This window comes from Gallus gallus, chromosome 21, assembly GCF_016699485.2.
Source record: "Gallus gallus isolate bGalGal1 chromosome 21, bGalGal1.mat.broiler.GRCg7b, whole genome shotgun sequence".
Classification (NCBI taxonomy): Eukaryota; Metazoa; Chordata; class Aves; order Galliformes; family Phasianidae; genus Gallus; species Gallus gallus.
Window position 1 is genome coordinate 4,687,359 of NC_052552.1, and position 23,106 is coordinate 4,710,464.

General features: G+C 42.4%; 1 protein-coding gene across 3 annotated transcripts in view; it reads right to left on the reverse strand.

The window, feature by feature from the left end:
* CAPZB (capping actin protein of muscle Z-line beta subunit) overlaps positions 1-23,106 on the reverse strand; it is a 52,867-nt gene that overhangs the window by 10,542 nt on the left and 19,219 nt on the right. For all 3 annotated transcript variants that reach the window (NM_001173529.2, NM_205437.3, XM_015296835.4), the window contains exons 3-6: positions 17,914-18,035; positions 12,359-12,472; positions 1,675-1,816; positions 1,030-1,146 (exon numbers count right to left, since the gene is read on the reverse strand). In NM_001173529.2, the coding sequence (NP_001167000.1) occupies positions 1,030-1,146; positions 1,675-1,816; positions 12,359-12,472; positions 17,914-18,035 (495 nt within the window). The remainder of the gene's footprint in view (positions 1-1,029; positions 1,147-1,674; positions 1,817-12,358; positions 12,473-17,913; positions 18,036-23,106) is intronic.

Below are 23,106 nucleotides of genomic sequence, written 5' to 3' on the forward strand. Positions count from 1 at the left end.
GCAAGCTTCCACGTCTGCAAGACTAACACAATTCAGTTCCTCTCGATGATCGTAGATCCTTTGTTCCTTTGCCTGCCTCAAACCTGTACAAAACCACGGGCTGCTTAACAGAGTCTGCATTGTCCTTTGTACTGAATGCAACAGGCTGCCCTGGGAAGTCTCATAAAGGAGTTTTAGCAACTGCCAATCTCTCTAGTCACTCATGACCACACAATATGCCTCCTGTCCCCTTGAGTTTATTACTCTTTTCGAGTCACTGACTTCCACAACCCAGATCTTAAACAACCCCAATTCATGCCGTACAGAGACAGCAACCTCTGGCAGGTGGCTGGGGCAGAGGCACCTTCAGGCAGAGCACTCAGCTCTGCCAGAGCCTTTGACAGCAGTGCTGCCTAACAGTCATCATTCTGGCACCTTCCCTCTGCGAAATGGCTTTCTCAAGAGGAAGCCAAAGCAATTTGCACTGGAATAAAAAGCAAATGCTTAGAAGACATGTAATTTTTTATCACTGTCCTGGTACTGCAGAAATAAAACACTAGAGAAGGATACTAGAAAATACTTAAAGCCTTTAAGAACAGAAGAATTGTATGGTCTAAGCAAAATATAGGGCTGGCCACAGTGGCCTACCTGGCTTTAAAAAAGAGATGGAACAAAAAAGATCTTATTTTTTTTATAATCCTACTGCAATCTCCTGGTAATGATGTGGGCAAACTTATAAATGTCTGTTCATGCATGCAGAAGTATCAAAGTTCAGGAATATGGAACACAAAATTAAGACTTAAATGAACATCTAAGCTCCTGCTGAATGTTTTGTATTTCTAATTGAAAGCTGTACTGCCATCAAGCCAAATTCTAGGGGCTTCCTGGTAACAGCACACTTGTGCCTTAACTTCTTCACTGGAGTGCACATGCAGGATATGAGAACAGATGTTGATCCAACACACTTTTTGTTCCTGAGGCTACTGGGTATATAAATAAGGAAAGGCATGCAGGGCCTGCAGTGTGCACCAGTGCAGTATGCAGACATACCTGTCTGGTGAGGCTCCCGCCAAGGTTCATGGTACCAGAACCAGTTTTATTAGTCTGCAGCCACAGCATCACTGTGGAGGTCAGCTTGTAATGAGCAGTACGGCCGCTGGATTTCTCCTGGAAGAGGGAGGACAAGGAAAAGGAAAAACACAAAAGGTGACAAACCCTCCAGGAACTACAAGGTGGCTGTCCACAAAGGTTCCATGAGTAAAAGGACAGATACACGTAACTGCAATCACAGAGCACAGCCTGTTTCTTAAAAACAAGCACAAGTGTGCCTATTTTCCCAGTTCTCCAAAAGCAAATCTTGCTAGAGCAACTTAACCTCCCGTTACCTCGTTTTTATTACCTAATTAGTGATATTTATCTGTAAACCTTTATGTTTTTTAAGAAAAAAAAATAATCTCAGGATCGCAAGTACAGAAAGCAACATACTTTCAATTCTTCTGGGATTCTTTTTGATTACAGGCCTGACTTATCTCTATCCAAATTGCTTCAGGGAATTTTCAAAATTAACAGGGGAAAGAAGTTTACAGCCCTGAACACAATATTGCATTGTTCAGTGGAACACCTGTGCTCGTTAATTGTCTGGAATTAAGTGGGTTTTGTTTTCACTTAGGAATATCAGTGCCCCAGAGGCTGTACCTGAACCTCCACCACGTGGATGGAATCCCAGCATCCCTTAATCTTCTTTGATCCATCTCCAGCTTTCTTAATGAGGATCACACCGGCAAAACCATGATCCAGATCCCAGAGGTAGACAGAGGAGACTCCACCTTCGAAATACCTGCAGGATGCAATCCAACAGGCGTGTTAACAGCAAGCAGGATCCAAGCTGGAGTCAGATAATCATCTTAAATAAGCAGAACCTCTACATCTTAACAAAGATTTTGTGATTGTAAGGCAGCCCAGTCTCAGTGGTTAGATACCTAGAAACACAGCAGTTGGCATAATTTTATAATACACAGATTTTAATTGCAACAAGACTGTATATTTCTCTAAAGGAGAATAAAAGTTTAGTGAGAAACAGAGCAAGTTGCACATTTCTACAGTACTTGAGCAAACAATCCCTCTGATTCCAATTAACTGCAACAGCTGGTGAAAGCACAAGCTACAAAGCAGGCTGAGAGTAAGGCTTTATTTTACAGTTTTTGATTTTTTTCTCCTTTTCTTTCTCTGCTGAGCAAGTCTGGAAGTTCTTTACAACACAGTCAGCTAATTAAGACAAAAGGGAGCAAGTAAGCAGCTTTACGCTGCTATCTCAAGAGTTTGTGTGAGGCTGACTTACTGACTGCAAACAGAGCTGAACCAAAAATGCATTTCCAAAGTCCTTAGGAACAAAGGGATGCTATCTAGGTTCACATCATATTCCAGCTTCAGATACAGCATACAACAGAGAACAAGCTAAACCACCCCATCCTCACGTTTCTGGTAGCACAAGGTACACACTAAGAGAACTAACAAAACAATGTCACCTGCAGAACTCAGCTGCTTTCTAGCACTGGTGCTCTGTATTCCTGCTTCTTGCTATACAAGCAAGATGATCACAAAGATCTGCAAGTGGCTGCACGTTTCTCCTCTCCAACAAGAAAGGGAAGCATCGCTCATCGCCAACATGAAAAACGTGTTGGAGCCTCCCACCTTTGAGCTCCTCTCCTTCCTAAACATGAGCCTGGCAGTTGTTAATGGCACTTCAGACGTGATTTACTGTGCATTTTGGACTTGGCATATCAGCCTGAAGTGCCGTGGATTCGGGAACACTAACCCATCCCCTTCCACAAGCTGGGAGAAAAAACATCAGGAACGTATTGCAAATAACCTAGGCTGCTTTGAACATTTGATCTGCATTTACAGACCAGTCCAGCATGTTGCTGTAAGGCCGAGACACCAAAACAGCCCTGATTCTTTTCAACTGTGTGCATGCATAACTGTATAATTGAAGAAACAACCACACACAGCACTGTCCTATGACATTTGTTAAGGCGCTGCCTTTAAAGGAAAGCCCTGCGCTCTGCAGGTGTGCTGAAGCCAGACTTCCAGCAGGCAATTTGAACCTAACAAACCAACAAACACCCTTTTTATGTCCCCTGGGGAATTCACAAATGGATTTTGGTTAATGCAGTTAACAGGAATTTCAGGACCTCAGCAAGCTAAGTTCTGGTTCTGATGTTAAGTTCTGATGCTTCCTTTGACAGAAGGGCTTGAACCAAAGGCCACAGAGCCCAAAGCACTGTCCACTCCCACAGCAAGTTTGCTTAAAATATTCACATAAAGAATAAGTGAATTCACTCAAAATGAACTGGAAGTCTCTGAGAATATTACCATGTATACAGAGAGTTTCCCTATTACCCACTTTATGAGCTTGCTATAAGCATGAAACATTAATTAAGAGAGAGACCAAAACAAGGCTTTTGGAAATTCATTCTTACCTACTGTACTTTGATCCTAATGACATGAAACAGGAAAAAAAAAATCATTTTTATGTGGTTCACCTTTATGAGATTTTACATAAAGGCTTTTGTGGGTATTTTAAGAATGTGCTAAAATGTTGTCTGAAACCACATAAAACCATCTGAAGAACCCCCCGCCAGAACTAACAGCGCACACATGGAAATGCTTTAACTTGCCTTTGTATATTTAATGAATCGAATATAGCATTAATATTGTTTTAAATACTAATGTGCTACTTCAGTGAAGTTGCTTTGACATAGTATATGGACGCTCCAACTACAATGGCAGCGATTGAACCATCATGAATCCAAGGCACGGTGGGATGAATATGACCCCAAGCTTTCTCTGTGTCTCATCAATCCAGAACCATTCCACTCATTCCTCCTTCGTGGGGAGAAAATCTACAGAAAAGATGACAATTTTAGAGTCTACTCTTCCTCTTGCTGCAAATGTACTGAAGGGAGACTTCTGAAGACTATTTAAAGCCTGGAAAGTCATGTTTGGAGGGGGGAACATTCCTTGAAACCTGTTTTCTTCAAGAAAAATTACGAGGTGATACAGGTTAATTGGCTGCTACATAATAGAAAATGGGATGACAGACAGATTGGTAGGAATTTAAGTCTACATTCATAAACCTGGATTTGCTGCAAGAAGGTTGGGCTGTCTCCAAGAAACCCCTTCAACGGTGATTGAACAAAAAATAAGTATTATTTAGTAAAATCCTACATCTCTTGGGACAGATCCTGCCTTTACCTACAGTAAAATTAAGGGAACAACAAAAAACGTTGTTTTATAGATACGTCACCAGTCACATCCCTCCATTGTCAAGCAAGAGGTCACCATGCCAATGCCACCACCTGCCCTGAGGACGGTCTGTGCTCCTTCATCTCCAGTAAAATCACCTTTTATGTGGCTGCCCAGGAAGGTGACTGAGAGCCATAAGCCCAACATAACCACTCGTTTTATTTGTTCTGCAAAATTCAGTATAGCATTTCACTCAAAATCAATTCTAGTTCTAAAGCCATGATCAAACACTTCAGTTTTATATCCGCTACTCATCAACCACAGAGCTCCTGGAAAAAGCTGTTTTATACAAAAAATGTCACACTTAGGACTGACCTACTTTACGAACGCAAGAATAAAGGAAAGTATTTAAGCTAAGAGTGATCCAAAGCTTTATGAAGTGTTTGAAGTTCCAGCGGGTGGAGATGCAGGATGGAAATTTGTTTAAGGAACCTGAGCTGTATCCATCAGGCAGAGGCTGTGGCCAGAACAAAGCTGTGACTTCAAGAGGGACCTGACAGATTCCTCAGTACAGGAGGACAGGTTCATAATGTTACCACTAAAGAACACATCAGAAAAGACACCGTAACCTTCCTGATAGCATTCTGCTTCCCAGAAGCCTTGCGAACGAATGCTGGACTGTATGCTGAGAAAATGAGTCTCCACCACACGGCAGTAAAAAGAAGCCATGACTCTCAGTTACACTCTAGAACCAAATCATTCATCCATAAAAACACTTGTGTGTTTTCCAGTAGGGAGCTGAGTGCCAAAGGCGGTGGGTGGGTTTTTGTAGCTGGCTTAGGACACACAGCAACAAAACCCCAATGCCAAAGTACCAATACTGGGATCTGAGATGGGGGCCATGCAAACCTTCCAAAGAGGCGCAGTGCTTCAAGCTGGCTCCTGCAAAGAACTAAAATATTTTCTTCTTTTCTCAAGGTTGCATGGATACTTCTTCCAACTGCAGAAGTTCAGCGTGGAAAAGGAAATGTCTCTATTCAGGCTTCCAAGAAACCAAGTCCTCCAAGTCTACCCCAGAGGGAAATATTGAGTGTTCACCTACAAATGTTTTTACTGCATTGACAGTGACTGGGTCACAACCAGAGAAGCAAGTGTCTAACAGCAACCTAAAAACACGATGAGGTAAGGAAGGAGATACCTCACCTCCTATTAAAACAGATGACAGTAGTGCTATGTGACTCGGTACAACTTCCCCCCAGACCTTCCTCTGTGCCTGCACCCTATAGTTTCAAACACGATCAGCAACAGAAACATGAAGGAAGTGGGCAATTTCAGCAGTTCACTCCCTACCAAACCCAAAACATTGCTAAGGTGTCTGTTCCAATCACCTGCAGCCTTGTAGCTCAAGTCAGGGGGGAAAAAGTCTTTAGGACAGCAGCCGTCACTAAATAATTTCACTGCCTGTGTCTCCAGTCCAGCTTTCTAGTAATGATGCTCAAGAGCCTATTCTCTAATAAAAAGGCCAGCCTGGTACCAGAAGTAACACCTCTCCTGCTGGCCTGCATACAAATGATCGAGAATTTGCCTCTCCCTCCTTGGTCCCAGGGGTGCGACCATGTAACATGTAAAGAATGTTACCTAAATACTTACAGTGAGGAAGGTAAAATGTTTGTGTATTCAGACCAGCTGTTTTTTCACCGCAGTTTATGAACGTAGCCCAAAGCATGCCCGTGGACTCTGCACAGGTATTTTACAGAAATTCTTTCCAGCATACACAGGTGCAAAAGTCCCTGGAGCAAACATACCAATCTTGTTAAGTATGTGTAACTTCAATGCCAGTTGTACTTAAAAGCACACATCTGGACCGTGGTGGGATGACTCAAACTGTGAAGCAGAGTTGTGAAGTGCAAGAACTCTGCATGGAGCGAAAACATTACCCTAACAATGGGATCCTGAAGGCTAAATATCCCCCTGGACCTTGGATTTTGTGCTTTCTAGTGCCTTTCATTATTTAAAAAACAAAAGCCTGCATTGCTCACACCTTCCTTACCATCCAACTGCTCTTGGAAGATGGAAACTACAGACCAAATCCCTTTTGAGAAGTCACCTGGAAACAGCTTCATTAGCCACCTAATAATCAAGACAATGGGTCACTTTGTACCATGTCCAAAGGGGGAACTGGCTCATTACCTGCCAGGAAGCAACAAATGCTCACAAATCTCTCACCCATGCCCATCCGTTGGAGCAGCCCGTTCTGCACAGCCAGCCCACTGCCTCATCAGCCAACAGTCTGACACATTTCAGAGGCTGCCAGCTACAATTCCTGGATGGGTAGGAGGGGAGAAGACAGCAGCACAAGTCTTGTGTGTCGTGTACTAAGTGTGCCAAAGTCTGAGCAGGCTACAGATTTCATACAGCTTCTTCCTTCAAATATGCATCCATCAGATACGCTGCAAGGCGGCTAGTGCTTGTTCTTAAATTTGTCTTCCATTTTCCATCCCTTGAACACCACACATTTGTGACAGTGCTGGCTTCCTAACACAAGCTGACCCTCTTGTGCTCATCTTATGTAATCATACGGAACTGTGGGAACCCAAGGGAAAAACTCCTCCTCTGAAAATCTCAGATTCAGAAGATAAGAATGCAGCCTGTGCAGATATGCTCTAAAATGAGGCACCCAAAGAAAAAAGAAATCAGATGAAAAGCAACTAATTTAGTTTGCACAGCAGGACAGTGTGCTTAATGCTTTCCTCTTCCACGTTCACCTTAGCCTTTGTAATGCATAACAACTTCAGTTTTGGTGCTGGCTACGGGTGTGCTAAGGAAGGGATCCCAACACTGCTCTGTTTACTCTTACATCTAAACACAATTTCCCTGGGAAAACAACATGGCTTTAATTTTAAAAGCACACAAACATTAAAGCAGTGAGCATCTTGGCAGTTTAGGTTTGTCTTATGAGCCTTCATCTTGTACTTATCAGCCTAACCCGGAGGCAAGAATCTCACAGATGACATAATCCTGATGTCACACCCTATTGTGCAAAAGCCTAGCCAGCAGTGAGATGGAAAGTCAGGTTTCCTTAGTGCTAGGATGCATAACAAATGCATCTGGATTCAATCTGTATGGCCCTCGCTGTGCAAACCACAGCGACTCTTGAGCCCAAGAGAAAGCCAGCACAAAGGGCTAGTAACCATTAATGAGGAACAGTGAGCTAATGGCAATAAAGTCACTTCAAAGCTTTCCATGGGTTTTCAGTTTAGGCAAAGTAGGTTTACATCTAAACACAGACAGAATGCTTACAGAGAGGGCGTGCAGCTGCCTGGTCCCTTGGTGAGATGGAAGCTGGGCTGTGCTGAACCCAATCGTGAGCTGCACCTCCTCCATCTGCTCCTATCAATGTGGTGGAATCAGCATTGCTCCATACGCAAAATGAATCAAATTCAATCAACTTGGTAAATAAAGTAATTGCTACCAACCTTGCCAGCAGTGCAAAATATTTTCAAACTCAGATGAATGAAATCCACGTGGAGGATCTCAGAGTCTATCAGATCATGTAAAAGGATGCAAAAAACATAAGAACATCTAAAAAGGGGAAAGGTACCCAGAGCTCCAGGACTCGAAGACACTTGGTGGTAGAGATGATGGCACAGAGCCCCAGAGATCATCCAAAATGAGACATCCCTATTCTCCCTATGGTTCTACTTCTATGATCCCCAAAGAGGAGAGAACCCAGGCTGTTCAGTGACATAAAACACCAATAAGAGTAAATGGAGCACTGTGAAAGTTAAAAGGTGAGGTGCCAGCTTGTTTTTAACTCCACTTCAGACACAATTCCAATCCAAAATTCAATAACAAGAGGATTACGCACAATAAAGACATATTTTAGAGGTCAATCCTCTCCCAAACCTCCTTCCACTCCCATTAAATTCCTCATCCAGAGCCCTAACATAACAAATTGAAAATGGATCAACATCTAAACAAAGACAGAAGCAGAAGTTCAAGGCTTCATGGCTCGCTCTGCTGAAATAACTCAAAGTCTTAATCAATAAAAATATTTACAGAAGCTGAATGATCAACATGAGAAGGGTTTGGTGGTTTTTTTTTTGGTACAGCTGTTAAAAATCAAAACCACCAAGAAATGCAACTTAGCCCAGGAAACGAAGAGGTAAGAACAGCTCTCTAAATGTATGTAGGCTTACTAAACTAGTCTGGAGTTGCCAAAAATCATCCTGTTGGTGGAAATACCCAGGGCAGCAGCATCCCTCCCCAGGGAGTTCTATTTAATCACTTCAGAAACGATTTCTTCCAGACAACAAAGAGCGATTAGATTACTTAATTAAAGCACTGATTATCTCCAACCCAAAACAACAGAATGCAGAATCTAAAATAGATTTACCCAGCCACCCTGGTCCTCATTATGCTTTGATTTCAATCAATTGCGCACACACACACGTCAAGCAAAGGGCAATAAATTACAACCATGTGTTTGAAGAAATTATCTTCACGATACTGGAAGTGGAAAGCCAAAGCCCTAACTGAATGGTATGAGATATTAGGCTTCCATCTGGGAATAATAACCCGCTGAACAAAAACATACCGGGGCATTAGCTTCAGGCAGTGTCTGAGTTAAACCTGGCAGCAGGAGATCAAAATTAAAGTTGTTTTTTTGGGAAAGTGACATGCATTTTGGTCAAACTGATAACTGAGAAACATGCCTGTTGTGAGAGCAAAAAAAATGAGCGTAATTCCTCTTCAAAGCAAGGAGACACGAATATGCTTCCAGAAATAAAAGGTGGGCAGTCTAGCGATGTTTAGAGGAAATAACACAGCACTGGTTAGGAAGCACTGAGGCTTCCACACCCCAGGAAAGCTTTTCTCAAGCTTTCATGATTTGAAACTATTTTGTGGGACTCTACAAGACTCCTCCAAAGCTGTTTTCACGCTGCAGTCACCCCATGTGCTGCTCAATGAGCTTTTAGGGGCAAAACTCAAATGTACGTCACCAGCAAACAAATTCGAATGGATTATTTCACGCCAGTCGTTAACAAATGCACAACAGACTGCTTTCCTCAAACCACCCACGCTAGCAGGTGTCAACCCCTTGGGAAATGGCAGATCCATGCTGATGACTCACTGGATGTAGGTGGATACTTAACCACACCTGATTACAACAGTAATCTAGAAAGGAATGGTATGTGGGCCAAATGGGACCGACACGAGGAAAAGCTGAAACTATCTGAGGTTTTGGAAGAGGCTCAAAACGAACTCTGTGAGATATTATCACTTACTGTGCATGAAGGTAAAAAAGGAGATAATCCAGAGGAAGCTTGGACTGCGTGCTGAGAGCTGAGTGGGAACAGCACATATTCTCTAAAGTACTTATTTTTCTTTGGAAAGTAAACATCCTCTTCTTCCGCTCCCTGCTGGAATGGCTGCTCTAAGATGTATTCTAAAGCTGAGCACCACGCAGAGCAACATCTCAGAAACAAGTACTTCCAATGTACTAATTTAGGCCAGGGTAGGAAATGCTCTATCCCTTTATTATGGTCAGTATTTTGTCTCAGGCGAAGGTCATTCATCCTGACCTGCTCACACCCACCTGCAGGCTACCAGATCTGATGCCAGACAAACACACATGCTGCAGGTTGTTGGCCGGGTTTGCTTTTGTTGTTGTTTTTAAACTTTGCTTCCTTGTGCATAGGCTCTTCTGGTGCAATTAACACAAATTGCTTTGGCAGCCTGAACTCACCTCTGCAAGCAATCTTCCTCTTCCAGCCCTACAATCAATGACAAGCCCATACATTGCAATGTCTTTCTGCAACTGCCTGGAGAAGTGCAAGCACAAGAGTCAGTGGGTCAGCCCAGCAGGGCTAAGAAACAAAGCCTCAAAGTGCTTTGAAACACCTAGCAGAAATGTTCATTATAGGAAATTCAAGCACACAGGAGCCTGGTGTTCTCTGTGAATGAATGCCTAAAGACCAAACCAGAAGGCCAGTGACACCCTGAATCAACAGCACTCAGACCTTTGCAGTGGGGATATACCGTTAGTTTCCAGCTCCAGCAGACCATGGAAATGACATCACAGCAACTGCCATCTTCCTCCCACTACAAGCTTCCCCACACTTTGGGCTCCCACATGATTTCAGCAGCTGTTAGGCCAGTAATTGTTACAGCCATTCCCAACCTGACCTGCAGGCAGCAGAAGTGTGAAAAGCTGGCACTTGTTACCCCCACCTCATTTTTTCCCCTCCAATCTCCAAGTAAAAATTAAGCTTTTGCTGTCAAAATACCAAATCCAATTGTTAAGGAAACTGCAGAGTCCAACTACAAGAACAAAAGCGTGTTTCTATCCAGACCTCTGTTGTAGGTAAAGCATAAATCACTTCCAATTTCGAGCATGAGGAACCCTTCAAGCGGTCGGGTTAAGTTTCCCTAACTTTGCAAATTCTTTCCAAAAACACTACACTTTTTACACCACTCAGCAAAACTTAAGTCACCCTTTTCCTCCCTTTTTGACACATTTTTGAGATCCTAACGTGCATCAAAGTGTGCTCTGCTGACTGATGCTCTTATCTAGTCTGTACTGCAAGCCATAATGCCTCAGTCATTTCTGGCTGATGCCACAAGAATGAATTCTTTGTGAGCAATCCCTCCTGTATCCCTCTCACAATGTACTGCCTGCCAAACTTGGACTGGCTAACTGAAAGATGAAATTTGATAAAATCTTTCCTTTTACTTCCATACAATATATTAATGCTACTATTGTACCCCATGCTGAGCAGGGATCGGCGGATTCACCGAAGTCTGAGGGCAGGCTGTACTGAGCTTTCCTTTCTGCAAATGAAACTTCTTTAGAGGAGTTATTGTATCCAGCTGTGACTTCATGGTCAGTGATCACAGAGGGATTCAAACAATCCCCGTTCCAGAAAGCTACTCATTTTCATCTTAATGAACAAAAAACCCTACTGGTCTGGGCCTGTTCTGCATCTGAAGAGTAACTGCAAACCTCTCTTTGCTGCATACGCAGAAATGCAATCTTGCAGTGAATTCAGGTACCTATAACAACTGTTACTAGAGGTTGGATACCTACACATATTGCAAGAAAAGCAAAATTTGGTATCTATAAGAGAAGGCTACATGTCTGGACAGGCAACACATACATCAAATCACATCTTAAAATGAGTAGAAAATCAGCCAGAATATTTTTTTCTTTTTAAGCTGCCTTTGCTAGCACTAAAATAGTATAAATTTCAAATGACACGTGATTAACTACATCTAAGTTATCTCCACCTGAGTGCAACATGAAGAAGCAGTGAATGCTGTTCACCTATTTCATGGTCACTATGGATCTCCAACGTGAGAGCGTCCCAACTTTGGTAAAGGAGTTTCTTTTACTTCCACCACACCTTTGCTTTTTAGATTTAACATCACTGTTTCCATCCCATTGCTGCTTTGGGGACCACAGGCTATACAGAAGACAGCTGTGAACGCAATGCAAGATCACTGCATTCCCACCTTTTAGAAAGACTGCTTAACTGACTGGAAAAACTGCAACTGCAGCTTTGAAAAGATACAGCCTAATTACACTGCTCTCACACATTTCCACTAGTTCCTTCCCTTTACATCTTTTCAACAAGACAAGGCCTGAAACACAACCATCAGAGAATGGTCTTTGCAGAAGTACATGACTCCCCACACCACTGCCACACTTCAGAATTAATGCCTGCAATCTGACAAGACGTGCAAGCTTCTGCTGTATCGGTAGATATTTTGAGTACCGTCTTGAGGGAACAGAAAAAGCAGATGCTTTAGGACTGAATTTAGTCAAGATCAAAGAGAACACAGTCATTTCAGGACAAAGATGCCATTAATCTATTCAAGAGATGAGAGAGCCAAGAAAGCACTTCAGCTTCTGCCTTTAGCATCAGCTGGCAAATTGGATCATGTTTTCCTAACATGAAATCATAGGCGATATGCTCCCCAGCAGAAGATCAGCTGCTGCCAACCCTTCTGCCTCCACTATACACAGGTATGCCACCCTCAGAGGCACTGCATTTCAGACCAATATACGTATTGCATGCCTGCTGAAGGAAACAAAGAAAGTAGAGGGCTCTGTATGGTAGAACTGACATACAAGTCTCTATACTGGTCAAAGGCATTGTTGGCTTCCACCTCCAGCTTGCGCAGGCGAGCAGATGGCATGGCACCGTCTTCCAGGGGAGGATCATACTTGTTACTCCACGGTGATCTGCCAGGGAGACAAGGAAAGCAGAAGGTTAGACAACAGGGAGACTTGCAGAGGTCAGAGTTGTGGGTCTGGTCAGACCTACATTGATGAGCATCCTTTGGGTTTCTGCTGTATAAATAACTACACTTGGGTTTGCATCTGCTCCTCCTCAAGCATTCAAAGGTACAGCCCCAGCTGTTGCACATCACATATTTAAAATGATTTTCATGCAAATGCAAATGTACTGTGCAGCTTGTTTGGCATCTGACAATATCTAAGCCAACTTTGCTGTCTACAATTGAGGTCCAAACTCTCCTCCACTATTTTTGCTTTCAAATAAACTTGTCTTTTAGCACAGTGGTAGGAAAATGGTTGAACAATGCACAGGGTTTAACAGGGTCTGTAAAGCTGCAGTTTTTATTGTATGACTTCTGCAGGTGTGGAAGAGATTTTGCGCTCCTAATGAAAGATTTGGTATTAAAAGATTAATGGAACCCTTTGCCCATCTGCTTGAGACTTTTATAACTCCCTTTCTGCAGGCTTGCATTCTCCTCTTCATTTCCCCTGGGGATAACCAACCTCCATATATCACTGCTACTTTAAGAAAAGGTACCTCCACCTTTTGCCTACTCAGTTTTCAGAATACTCCAGTGGACTAATGCTAGGTCTTAATGTGGTCCATACGTAAGGGCTTTTTGCTCAGTAGCCATTTGGTACTCATTGCTCAGAAAAGTAACTCGTTTTGACACGTTTAATGCAAAGCACAAAGAACAGGCCCTGTTTCATGTTGCCCTTGTGCTTTCACAGCACTTCACCCCTCTCCTCCCGACCACATCTGAACAAATAGGTGAGACATCAGGAAAAGCTAAATCACCATGTCACATCCACCCATGGCAATCATGGCAATGTTTTTCAGCTGGTTGTTCTCATTTTAAATAGTTGCTTAAAACTCACTTGCTTTGGAGAAGACAGCTAACATTTATTTACCTAACAGCCCACTGAGATCCAGAAGAAATTTGCAAATAATCCCCAAAAAGGTAAGATTCCCAAATGGGACACCTTCACCCATCAGGCAGCTAAAAGCCAGCCTACACCAAAGAGATCCAGGTGGATGAGCAAAGAATCAATGCTGAAGGCACAGTGGGAACACATGAAGTGCAAATTACAGTTCTGTTACTGATTAAAAATGGCACCTGAAAATGAGATTTCTCTGACTGTGTGAAGTAGAGGAACTTGCAGAAAATGTAATTGCGAATATTTAAAGGAGATTTTTAAGATGAACTGATGCAAGATTGAGATAAATGAAACTTGTAATATCAGATGCTTGTGAAAAGCTTCAGTTTCCCACCTCTGACACTGACTGGTTTGTGATCAGACCAGCAGCCCCTTCATGCTTTGGTTCCTTAAGTCAGGCAGATGCTTACTTGCAAATATGTAAGACAAAGAGCTACTGAGCTTGTAGTGCAGGGAAAATATAGGTAATAACATTTATGAATTTATAGGGATTTCTAGACTCAGGACTGCATTTACAGCCCAAAGATCATTAAGACCTCTTAACTAAGTTGACTGCCAAGGTCAAAACAAGCTGAGAGGTGTACTAGGTGGAAGCTTCTGCATCCAAAATGGTGAGAAATAAGACTGTGGCATCATCTAGTGGGTGGCAGCCCCATCCATGGCAGGTGAGATGGAACTAGATGACACTGAATATCCCTTCCAACCCCAGCTATTCCCTGATTCTGTGCTCAGATCTCTTTTGCAGGCTGTTGGAATGGTGCTGAAGGGAAGGCCAGCAACTGAGTCTTTCTAGCAAGCAGACTGCGGCATTTTCAACCCATTATAGTTGGAGCCAGAAGCAACTTCACCTAAAAAGAAATTCATAACACAACCCCATAATTTTTTTTTTCCTCCATGGAAGAGTACTCACAACACATTTAAAAGCTTTAATGAGGGCTATTTGAAGAAAGACAGATGGACAAGGGCACTTAAATTTCAAAAGTCAGACCTCTAATTTCCCTAAAAGAGAATGTTTTTTGTTTCAGTTAACAGGCTTCAGTGTTGTTGGCACCAAATTCCCCATAAGGATTCCATTTAATGGAGTGATCAAACATACTTCAAATGGGAATGTATGGACAAAGTCAGAGACCTTGAAGTTCTATATATTGAAAAAAAAAAAGAAAAGGTCTGCTTTCACAGTGCGGATTCCACTGCCTTTTGATATCCCCCCAAACCTTCCTTTTATTACAGGAGCATTCAGAATTGCCTGCAAGCATACACACATAAGAGGCTGATCGCATAAGCAGCAGTGTGATAATATGATGCAATGTGAAACTACTGACGTATGAAGATCCAAGAGAGACTCCAGGATGTACTTTGTGGTCTGATCCATGCCAACACAAAGAAAGTCACATTCCTTAATACAAGCAAGGAGTGAACTGTGAGCGGCTCAGCAATTAGGATATTAAATTCCTTGAACAATGCCCCATGAAACAGGGTGAGGTTGTCATCAGAATGGACAAACATCAACCAAAAACATCACCTACAAAGCTCAATTCCCAGCGAGGAAGCTCCATGCTTCCTGCAGAATTCATATGAGGCTCAGCTGTCCACAGAACACCTTTAAATCTTGGGATTTGTACTAAAAGAAATGCAATTAGCAAAGTCTCCAAGAGAAGAAAACTGCAGTTTAGTTCAAAGTGTGCAGTAATTGGGGGCATAGCATTCTGCAGGTGACTGCAGCACTTCTTGTGACTCCTCATCTAGCGTGCAGTTCTGAAAACCCTTGTAGAAATATCAAAAGCTTTTAGAAGTATAACACACTCCTCCTCGATTTTGGTCTAATTGATTACATTAGTGCAAGAGCCACTTCCCAGTAACAACTTCAGAATTTATGAGGTATGAATAACATTATCTGAACACAGGCACGGACTGGATCAACACATGCACATGTTCACGCTGCCTGGTTTTCAAAGGCTTTTGCTTTCTGTTGAAGGAAGGAATTTACTTTGTGAAACAGAGCTAAGGCCAATCAGTTCCAGAAGGGAGAATCACTTCAATCCAGAACACTTGAACCAAAAGCCTTAGAGAAAGAGCAGCATTCTTTAATGCCAACAATTAATACATTATGGCTATTCACTACAAAGAAATTAAATACCTTTTCCGAAACCTCATTATGTAATAAGTCCTCCTGCTTCCTTGTTACTATTTCAGTATCTATTCAGTAGAGAAGAGACTGAGCAGAATGAGAACTATTGGTGATGGGTGGACGGTTGGACTGGGTGATCCCGTGGGTCTTCTCCAACCGTGGTGATTCTATGAGTAAATTCCAGAGGCAAGCAAGAAACTAACCTTAAAGAAAAGGCTTCCAAATGCAGTTATTAAGCATAGGGTGTTGGGAAATGGGGAGGGGCAAGTGTTATTAGTTATTGCAGCATGCTGCAATACAGTTTAACAAGTGCCTTTTCCATTTTTCTGAGCCTCTGCTGATAGATGCTCCTGTCAACAGTCTAAAAAAGGATCCAAAGAGACTTAGAGAAACACATCACAGCCTCAGGGAGAAAACATCTCGTGTAGGACCCACAACAAATAGTTCATCTGTGGTATGCTCCATCCTCTTGCATGTGCCAGAAAGGATGCAGCTGTGCACATACATCTTGTGGTGGCCTGGAGAAGATTTCAATGTTAGGATAGTACCCTTCGGAACATGAGCAGACACTTCACCTTAGAGACTTTCTTATCTCTTGGCCCACTGCAATAGAGGATATACTTAAAAAACAGCTCTCTGTCATTTACAGTTGGCCACAACCCAGATGCACTGTCAAACTCCACAACCATTAGCAGTCTGCTCCTCACACTGACAGGGCAAAATGAATCTCAGTATATTCTCTGTATCAATCATCTACAGACAAATGTTTAGCTAAGTACCTTTCCTGCAACTCTAAGTGATCAAAACCAACTAAATTATAATCCCTCATAAACTTACCTGTGTCTGCAGTGATGGTCTGAGCCAAAGGGAGAAAAAAAGTCAAAGTATTTTCTGGAATTCCACCTTGAAACAGAATTCTTGAAACTTTCTGGCCAAATGAACATAAATCACCACCGTAAAGCAAAGGAAAGCTAAGCACTTATTGCAAAGCAGTCCCAATTGTTAGCACTAGAAACATAAGCTATTACACCAAACCAGAAAGGGAGCTAAGCCTCTAATCAGAACCAGAAGAGGAGGTGGAACGGCTGAGCTGTTAACTCAGGGCAGAAGATGGATGGTGTTCATTACTTCATGGTGTAGCAGCCTTCGTTAAGAGAGCAGAGCAAAAGCCAGGTGATGCAATATTCACAAAGGCTTCTGGATAAGCTTTGTAATTCTTTATTAAAATATTTGGAACTACGGCACCGACGGTACAGACATTAACAAAAGGCAGGCAATGGAAAAAGGAAAACAAATAGCTTTAAGCATTGGTTGCTGAAATATAATCATCCTAATGGCAAGGTATGGAACAAGAGCATAAAAGGAGAGACTGCATTCAAAGTGGCTGCCAATACACTGAACACTCATCATATTATTACAGCCCTTTCCACTTTGAAATTTATTATAATTATCTAAAGCTCATATTGTTCAAATATTTTCATTGTCTTTGCCTACAGTTCTCAAAATAAGTTAGCTATTTTGGAAAAAAGGGATTCCTTTCCTTCGCTGAAAGCTGGAGCCAAGATTTTCATTGAGAACTAATGACATTGCACATCCAAAATGAGAACAACCCCTTGAAAACACAACTGAAAGAAGCTTTCCCAGCTGGCATGTCCACACTGCTTTGTACAAACCAATAATTCTTTTATTTAAACTTGCTGCCTGAATCATCATTTTTCTCTGTTGTCAGCTATTCCAAACATTTTACAACCTTGCAACAAGAGGTGATTTAATTTCACACCACGGTTCTGGAGATCCAATTGGTTCCAATCATCAAAGATAGAACTGTGCTACAGGAAGCCTAAGAGGAACCCGTTAGCGTCAGCCCTTTAATGGGATAATGACATCAGATTTTAGGCTTGAATGAATGACTACAAATCTTGGTACAGAAAACACACAAAGTCCTGGGGTTTCTAGGGTAAAACATATCTTGTTCCTGAGACAGACAGACAGGGACCTGAGCTGCAAAGGTCATCAGATTAGCAACCATACAACCACATTTTCTGAAAGCAAAGCATTCTGTAGTTGTTAGGTGATAAAGATGTTTGTGTCTTTTGTATCAGGGAAACGCTAAGGACTACTTCCACAGTCAGTGGAAGTATTCTCTTACTCAAGAGAACAGGATTTGAAATAGTCCCAAATTCGTCACTGAGATGAGTTTAATATAGTTTAATATCATTTAAATTTCCCTTTTTTGGATAAAAATAAGAGGGATAAGGGACTTCAATACTCCGGTATAGAAAATAAACCAGTTAGCTCCTTTCTTGGGATAGGAACTCACCTATACGAGTCTCCATCTCTGTTGTAGTCACACAATAGATAGTCTTTTCCTACCACCTTATCTCGTGCAATCTTCAATGGCTGATCAACAGAGGAGAGGAGATCTTCACAGAGGCTTGGGACCTGAAGGATTGGGGAGGAAAAAAAACAGGGAGAGAAGGTAATAAGATTAAAATTAAGAGAGCGGTATCCCCAACAACAGCTTTTGTTATTAACAGCCCACCTCCAGTAATTTCAGATTTAATTACCTAACCACTGGTGTGGTCCAGTATGCTTAAATATACACAGTCTGAACGTCAGCTTCTTGCCAAGGACGGCCAGTAAAGTGATTGTTGAGGACTGATGAATCAAGGTAAATATTTATAATGGAGTGGAAAGCAGAGAGCTGCTAAAAGAACACGCCATCCGTATGCACTAATGTATTTTTCACAAGCTCCCACTCTGGGTACAGTTTAGAACAGTTTCCAGGCAGCTGGCCAACCATTACCATGCTGGTTAATAAAAGTATGTGCATGTATGCACACACGCTCGTGTAAAACCAAACCCATCTCCTACACAGGCATCAGTATGCCTGCACCAAGGATCATAGCAAACCCCCTCAACTCCCCTCCTCTGCGGTTAAGGTGCATTTATTTACTTACTAACTTTCTCAAAAAAAGAAAAGAAAGATTTGTCCACTAAAGTCTTTACCAAGAGAGAATCCCTTGGGTAGAAAAGAGTGAGTAACACACAGCAGAGGTAGGCCTCTGGTTAAAGCATCACTGCAACACTCAGACACCAAAGCATCAATCAACACTCAGATGCCATAGAGGGACATGGAGCACTAAGCCTTGTGGTTCCAAACCCACTGACCCCAAACGCACAGGGAGGACTGCATCATCCCCATCTGCAAAAGACAAATCTGAGATCCAACATCACCAACCAAAACCCATCAGGGGAAAAAAAAAAAACCCTGCAAATTCCCATTTAAAGTTCTATGCAATCCTTACAGAACTCCACGAATTTTCAGCCCAAGACAAAAAAAAAACCACCAAATAAATCACACAGCCAAACAAAGTCAGGTTGTTATTGAGCAGTGCTCAGAGGTTGCTGGGATGATTCTGCCTGTGCTGTTACAGCTGCAGGCTTTTTCCCATGTTTACAACCCCTGTTTTCATAAAGTAATATTAAGGATTTATTATTAAAATTCCAAAAATTCCATGCAGAACACCAAGATGTGCCACTCCTGGAGATCCCAGGAGTGCCGAGGGTGTTGCTGCACTGCTTACTGGGACAGCATGAGCTCTCAGTGACTAGAAGGAACCCTTGACACATTAATTACATCTTAAAAACAATGAATTGCATTTCCATGTAGTAATGATGAACTAAACTCCTCCCTGGGTGATTCAGTAACAGAAATGTGCATAAGCACAGTTCTTCATCCTGTATGAGCTGTAGTTGGTCTTAGAGGAATAGCAGAGAATGCATCGTACATCTACTTAGCAGACTACAACACTGTACCCTAATTCAGTACCGTGTTGCAATCATATTTCTAACCACTCACTCCCTCTTTGCTCGAGGACTTCAGACAATATATTCTTTTCTCCTTCAGTTTGTTTCAGAATGAAATGGGGAAGAAAACCCCAATCCACTCTGGAAGCATATGAAAATTTCCTTCATTCATAGCATTCATAGAAGAACAGAGCTATTTCAGCTGATGGAGCTGCTCATGCAATTTAATTTTTGGAAGAACACCCAAAGATTGCATAGCTACCCTAAGACAATTTCTGTATCACTTCTTGCATCAACTTCCAACAGCTGCTGCACTTCCTTTATAAGAAGAGATTCACCAGATTTATGCACACTGGTCTTCTATGTTATGAAGCCACTTAAAAGGCAAAAGGAATGTGAACACAGTAATCTGCTGCTTTCAAGACCCCAGCGACATGAAGTTTGTTGATTCCTTCCAAATTTAAGCCTTTTCCCTTTTAAAAGGCACAACGATAAAATATTTGGGGCTGAACAAGCACTGCTATACGAGCTCTGAGCGGCTCTTTTACACTACATATGCACCTCTCCTTAAAGCCTTCCCCAAGCCAAGCACCAAACTTTCTTCCTGAAGCATTTCAGTTACTTTGTGTGCACTTAAACCCCGATGGAATTCAGCTTATATTTAGTGAGAAAACTTCCAAATCTGTACTGAAGGCAATTCAGCCCAAAAGCCTGACTGACCTGCTGTCACTCACAGGTTCCAGGCAAGTACATTAGCACTGTGAACTTCTCTCATTAGCTTCTACTGTGTTAATGGGAAAGCCAAGGGGCACTGGATGCCCAAGTAAGTGCATCTGTCTTCAACGGTCATCAGAAAGGGAACTCTGACTTACATTTCAAAGAGCGTTTTAAAACTTCCATTTAAAACAACCCACTTCTCAGGCCAAATCCTAAAACATAAAGCAGTGATTTCACAGAACAGCCCTGGTTAGAAGGGACCTCAAGGATCACAAATCTCCAACCCCCCCCTCCACCACAGGTAGGGCCACTCAACCTCCACATGTAATACCAGCCCAGGCTGCCCAGGGCCCCATCCAACCTGGCCTTGAACACCTCCAGAGACAGGGCATCCACAGCCTCTTTGGGCAGCAATTCCAGCACCTCACCACTCTCATAGGAAAGAGCTTCCCCCTGACATCCAACCTAAATCTTCCCTCCTTCAACTTCAAACCATTTCCCCTTGTCCTGCTGTTATCTACCCTTTCAAAGAGTTGATTTGATTCATCACCCCACTGTAAGTGTTACTGCAATGAAAACGTTGCCTGTACAGGGATGGGATTGATTCATAAGCAAAGAGTGCGCTCCCATCTTTATTCTGACACCCATTTCTCCCACTTTAGGCAGGTCACGTGCAGAATATAATCTTAGCCTTGTATCTTGAGCTAAAAGCCATCATTAATTCTATTCAGTCCACGGCACACCCATGTTTCCACAAATAAGAGCTCAGTGACCTATTCTGGAGCTCGTATGCACAGCCACGGAGCGAGACCACCCTCAATGTAAATCAATAAAGAAAAAAGAGGGCTCTTGGGAGGCCCCGACTCAGCCTGGAACTGAATAGCAGCATCATTCAGCAGCACATACCGTGCAACAGGGCGCTGCTTGGGGGATGGATTTCTTTTTTCCCAAGGAGATGCATAATGAATGCGTAGTACAGAGGAAAGAGAAACAGAATGAAAGTGAGCTAAGCGTACTCTCCTGCATGTTGAACAAGGTTTCTGTTGTCCTGTGTAACAATATTCTCCATCAGAGCAAGCCAGGTATGTGGACAGTGTTTTAATTAAGTCGACTGCTATCATGACAAATAATCACTCGTGCCAAAGACAAAACCATAGTCTTCTCACAGTAGCTCACCTAATAATGATTCCTTCTCATCTCAGTTGTTGGTAAAATAACATCTCACCAAAACAATTACTGCTGTTTCGGTGGTTTTTACATTTAAATTAGCCTCTTAAAAAGACTGAAGTAAACGAGTAGCAAAGGTTAAAGAAGTAAATTCCAGCTTTTCATGTCGGATATGCATTCTGCACTTTGGCTTTGATCATGCTCATTGGATTGCATCAAATTCTTCACCTTACATATTCAGAACAGCTAATGGGTTGGCTTGCTAGCCCTGCAACCCAAGCACACTACCGTTATTGTTTTTTTCCAGCAGCCTTGACTGAAATGAATCACATTTGCAATTGAAGCAGTAATATTGTTAGTGTGAGGTTCTGGGCTTAAAAATACCTTTTTCCATGTTTATGCAGAGGTCAGTACGTTCTGACCTCCACAGGAACCTCACGTTGCTGGAAAATTAAGTTAGAAGCAGTAAAATTAAAAGATGAAACATTTTTCCTTAAGGAATCAGAAGGAAGATGGAGTTGGAGTGAGCTCCAGAAGATAAGCAGTGCAGGCATTCAGACCCATCTGCTGTTTGATTCATTCAGAGTCTGTAACACACAGGTATCTGAAAGCATACATGACAAGTTGTTTTTAATTAAAACCTGCACGCAAACAGGAAAATGAGTATTTCAGATGTGTATGTGAACTCACGGTTTTTATTTGCCTTTTCTTTAAGGCAACTCACACAGTAAACACTGCACGTGTCACTTGGGCAAAGTGTCACTGCATGGCAATGAAGAGCCCATGCAAGTCACCAGCACTTCTGCAGAAGAACTGCTTTGGCACAAGAGCCCCCCTGCAGCCTGGGTTCCTCCCCTCTGGGCTAGCATCTAATAAAATGTTATTATAATTTGAGTCATTCCACAGCCTCAGATTTTCCTGTTCCTGCAGAACACAGACACGGCATAACGGATGTTGTGGAAACTCTAGAAGGAAGCCTGGCTCCACTCATCTTGGGCCTAAAACCACCAGTAAAGTCACTCCCACAAATCCACACATTGCTAAACCTTAATTTGATCCATCAGATGTCCAAGGGCCACACATTCCTTAAGCTTTGTTTATTAAATGACACTTAAATGGACTTTCGTGTTCAAGGCCAGATGTAATTGATATTGGAAACAGCTCAGCTTTACTCGAGTATCTGCACTGAAGTCCAGCATTGCAAGAATTTGCAGAAGTGAAATAAAAAGCAATTTGCTTTTCTGGCAAAAGGTAATTAGGCTGCAGCCCTAGGTTCGCCTAGTTAGTGATGTCATGGCAGAAATTAATTACTGACATTTTCAGCTTAGCTCAAGGAAGTGCATCTGAACTCTCTGAAAGGTGACAACCAGGGCGGAATTCAGCATTACACAGCCTACTGAGAAACAAAAGCTAGCCATCTGGCAGGCACAACGAGATGCCCCACATTTTGACTAGTGACCTGCAGGTGAAGGCTTCTGTATCCCATTACCAGCCCTGAGTCCCATGAGCCGTCACAGCATATCAATATCTTGGGAAGTCCTGGCTGTGCATCCAGCTGGTGGTGGAGATACCCAGTGACAGCTATGGGAAAGGCAGAGGCATACATACTCTCTCCAGTCCTTCCTCTTGATGTTTCTATAGCCTAACTTTCCCCACTACCTTTAAAAGAACTTGGATAGTTTTCTAATTAGGATTCAAGCTCATCAAACAATTCCCCTCCCTACGTTCCTTTAGGAAGAGATTTAAACAGGCAATTCAAGGGTTTGTTAACAGCAGCAGTGCAATGGCAAGAGCCTGGAAGAAAAAAAAGGTACAGTTT